This window comes from Lolium perenne, chromosome 4 (assembly GCF_019359855.2).
Source record: "Lolium perenne isolate Kyuss_39 chromosome 4, Kyuss_2.0, whole genome shotgun sequence".
NCBI lineage: Eukaryota > Viridiplantae > Streptophyta > Magnoliopsida > Poales > Poaceae > Lolium > Lolium perenne.
In genome coordinates, this window is record NC_067247.2 from 380749973 (window position 1) to 380754030 (window position 4058).

At 45.9% G+C, this 4058-nt stretch overlaps 1 protein-coding gene across 1 annotated transcript; it reads left to right on the forward strand.

Moving 5' to 3' along the window:
* The first annotated feature begins 978 nt into the window (after positions 1–978).
* On the forward strand, positions 979–2567 carry LOC127297221 (transcription factor MYBS1). The gene is made up of 2 exons (XM_051327517.2): positions 979–1505; positions 1748–2567. Exons 1-2 carry the CDS (start codon positions 1126–1128, stop codon positions 2139–2141), a joined length of 774 nt encoding a protein of 257 aa, XP_051183477.1. The 5' UTR covers positions 979–1125; the 3' UTR covers positions 2142–2567.
* The last annotated feature ends 1491 nt before the right edge of the window (positions 2568–4058 follow it).

Here is a 4058-nt window from a genome sequence, read left to right on the forward strand (position 1 = left end):
TATTCAACAAGGATCTGCCAAATGAGTAGTTATTTCTATGTTAGTCGGATAATACAAAAGCTAGTATATTTTGTTGGTTGTGTCTCGCACCAACGGGTGTCGACGTCTAGCACCGATCCAACCAAGGGTTCAAAAGAGAGAGTGGTTGTGGAGCCAATCATATGTGAAGCTTGTAGTTGGAGATTACATGTTAGGGAAATGTGAAATGGAGAATAACCAATGTTTGCCCGTGCACCTACCATGCGACACTGCGGCAATATTAAAACAATGTTTGCATTGTTATTAGAAGACATAGTTGCTTCGCACCATTAATATTGAAGCATAATCGTCGAATATCTCTCAATGTCAATATTGTAAATTAGAGAGTTATGTTATGGAGTACAATTATTTGTAAGCCCCGCATGTAGTGTAATTGTCGGAGGAGCTTCATTTACAGAAATAGTTTTCTTCGTGCTCAGACAATAATGATTGATCCCTAAAGCAAGTTCTTTTTTTTTCTTTCATTGCCGAGTGATATGACTTTGGTTCGGAGCCTTGCATCGATATCCTTTTCAAGGTAACTTTTCTGATGTTGATTTGTAGTGCTTCACTTATCCCTTTTGTGGGTGTATTTATCGTTAGGAGCCAGTTTGGCCTTGTGGACTTCTGGCTCTGATTCAAAAGCAAAGTTACCGTTAGTTGTTTCACTGGCTTGTTTGTTTCACAGTGAATTTAATTATGAGTTGGACTCTTTTAAGAAACTTTACTGGATTGTTGTAAAAATTAAGAGAATTTAGTGGATAAGTTAACTCTGACCAATTCTACAACTGTGCGGTGCAATATCTTGTTTAGTTTCTTTGTATGATGCTACAACCAAACTGGTACGAGTATTCTTTTTTCCTAACAAAAAATAAAGATATGCATGTTTTGAGAAACAATCCTGTTGGCTTGGCATGATGGAGGACTAGCAACCCAAGCCAAGCCACAAACGACCAACCATCGCTCGGACCCCTTGTGGAGATAAGGCTCTGTCCCGCCATTGGGTTGTTAATTACTACTTATCGTACTCCGGCCGTGGCTAACCTGCGCCGTAACACCACCACCACAGCCATCTCACCGGCCGCCGGCCGCCGGCCGACCTCCCCGATGACCACACAAGCAACGTGGACCAGGGAAGAGGACAAGGCGTTCGAGAACGCGCTAGCAGCTGCCGCACCACCGCCGCTGGAAGGCCTGCCGGAGGACGACTGGTTCGTTGCGCTCGCGGCGAGCGTGCCGGCGCGGTCGACGGAGGAGGTGCGGCTACACTACGAGGCGCTGGTAGAGGACGTCGGCGCCATCGACGCAGGACGCGTCCCGCTGCCGCGCTACGCCGGGGAGGAGTCCGACGGTGCCGGCGCCGCTCCCAAGGATGACGGTAGCGGGCACCGGCGCGAGGATCGGAAGAGCTACGAGTCGGGGAAGAACTGCTCCAAGGCGGAGCAGGAGAGGCGCAAGGGCATCCCATGGACAGAGGAAGAGCACAGGTACACATGCTGCATGTCTCGAATTTCCACGAATTGGCTGACCATGTCAATTTTTAGATTCTTCTTGGTGTACTATGTCTCGAATTTCCACGAATTGGCTGACCATGCCAAGGATTGCATCTGCCATGTCAAGTTTTAATTAGATTCTTCTTGGTGTAATTGGGAAGTTTCATGTGGTCGATCGCTCGCATTGATGGTGGGTTTTTAAAGGGACAATCATGGCGTATTTATGTTATGTGCAGATTGTTTTTGCTGGGGCTGGACAAGTTTGGCAAGGGTGACTGGCGGAGCATCTCGCGCAACTTCGTCATCTCCCGGACGCCCACGCAGGTGGCGAGCCACGCGCAGAAGTACTTCATCCGCCTCAACTCCATGAACCGGGACAGGCGCCGCTCCAGCATCCACGACATCACGAGCATCAACGCCGGCGAGGTCGTCCCGCAGCAAGGCCAGGCAACGAAGCACCCTGCAGCCGGAATGGCCATGTACGGCGGGGCGCCCATGGGCCACCCCGTCGCTGGTCACCACATGGTCCCCGCCGCCGCCGTGGGAACGCCGGTGATGTTCCCGCCGGGGCACTCGCCCTACGTCATGCCTGTTGGCTACCCGGCTCCCCAGGCGAAGATGCATCAGTAACCTTCCAATGCCACACTTACTCCACTTGCTTGGTGTTGCTTCTGCTCCGCAGCCCAAGATGCATCGCCAAATGCCACACTTACACGAAGCAGATCAACCGCCTGAAATGAACGATGTATAGAAGCATTTCTCCCTTGTTATTTCTCGAATCTTCTTGATTTGTTTTGTTTAGCCGTCCATCCGTCCATGATCCTCTGTGTAACAGAGATGACTCTGAGTGGAGGGACGAAGGTCCGCGAGTAAGTAAGCATTTGCTGACTGTTGCAAGCGCCTGAATGATCACAGACCAGGGTAAAGGTTCAGGAAGGCGAATGTAATTAGCAGCAGCCTCCCCCCGGTGAATGTATCCTTTGACCCTTGCAGAGTTCGGACTGGAACTGATTTCCATTTGCCGGATGTAAATCACACTTTTGGCCTTTCTTCTCACAGTGGTGTGCTATTAGACGTCGATCCGTCTTGGAGTAGCACGGGCTGTTATTTGGGATTTTTTTTAGAGAAGAGAAGCCCCAACGGGCTCCCAGTTTCACTGAAGAAACAAGGGTGTCAGTTATTATACAAAACTAAAAACGAACGATCCTTTGCAAAGAAGCAGAACAACCTTTGCTACTTCCATAAACTGACTTTGAAACCTTACTAAAATTCTGATAAACAGAACCAGGTAACTAGACAATCTTAAGGCTCATACAAATCACTATAAAGATACAGGATGACAATACATACACAGGTTACAATTTACTACAGTAGACTTCCGGGAGATGCAATTTTTTACTTTTCTTCAGGAGAGGACCTAGACATCACGCAGCTATCCGATAATCTCTCGTGCTATTTGTGCCATTCTCGTAGCTCCCTGTAGTAGACACTTACATAGTCCATTTTTCTGCAGTTTTGCCCATTTGTTAACAAGATTATAAGCAAAAAGAATAACATTATTAGGATCCCCAGACCGTATTCTTTGAAAGCAAGATTTAGTTCTCGTTTTCCAAATAGCCCATATCCTATCATAACATCTCTACCAGAATAAACATTGAACCAATCACGGTAAAGATCCCCGAAACCAGAAGGCATGGAATTGATGCCCAACGCCACACTAACCACATTCCAAATATAATTTACAGATGGCACAAAAAGAACAAATGTTCTTGAGTTTCACATCCAACGCAAAACTCGCATAGTTCTAATTTCTTCCACCCTCTTTTTTAGTAAATTTTCTTTGGTCAGAATCCAATTTCTGATCACCAGCCAGCAAAAAACTTTGATCCTCAAAGGCATTTTGTGGGTCCACAAAGCTTTATGAGGAAAGTTCGTGTTTTTAGCTATTAGGAAGGAATACATACATTCTACGAAAAAAACACCCGATTTAGTTAACAACCAAGAAACTATGTCTGGTTCATCAGTCAAACTAACTTGACTGCAAATCGCCACTAAATTGGTCCACATTTGTTTGGTTTCTTCCCTTAGAAACCTCCTAAATTTTAAGAAGGAAAGACCTCTAGTCCAGAAACGAGTTTTCCTGCAATCGCCAATAACTCTTTTGCAATAACTATAGAAAGTATCCTTAATAGACACTAAACCTGACCAAAAATGATAGTGTGCATGACTTGGTCTACTTTGAGTAAAAGTATCCTTTTTAGGTATTTTGCTCTAACCAAATCTTGCCACGGACCCTCTTCATTGTCTAACCTACAAATCCATTTACAAAAAAGGCTAACATTCTTGAGGTGTAAATTTGTCACCCCAAGCCCCCCTCCCCCCCCCCCCTGAACTTTGGTCGGTAAACATCAACCCATTTCACTAAATGGTTAATGTGCACATTTTTCTTTTCTTGCCAAGGCATATGGGCCTTAAATAAGTCACAGCTTTTCAAGACCGCCACTTTTCGCATAAGAAAAAAACGAGATCATGTAACTGGAACATTAC

Excerpts from the sequence above, each read along its gene's own strand:
- LOC127297221 (XM_051327517.2), top strand. The coding sequence starts at position 1,126 with ATGACCACACAAGCAACGTGGACCAGGGAAGAGGACAAGGCGTTCGAG. Across the intron at positions 1,506-1,747 it reads TGGACAGAGGAAGAGCACAG|ATTGTTTTTGCTGGGGCTGG; the intron begins GTACACATGCTG and ends TGTTATGTGCAG.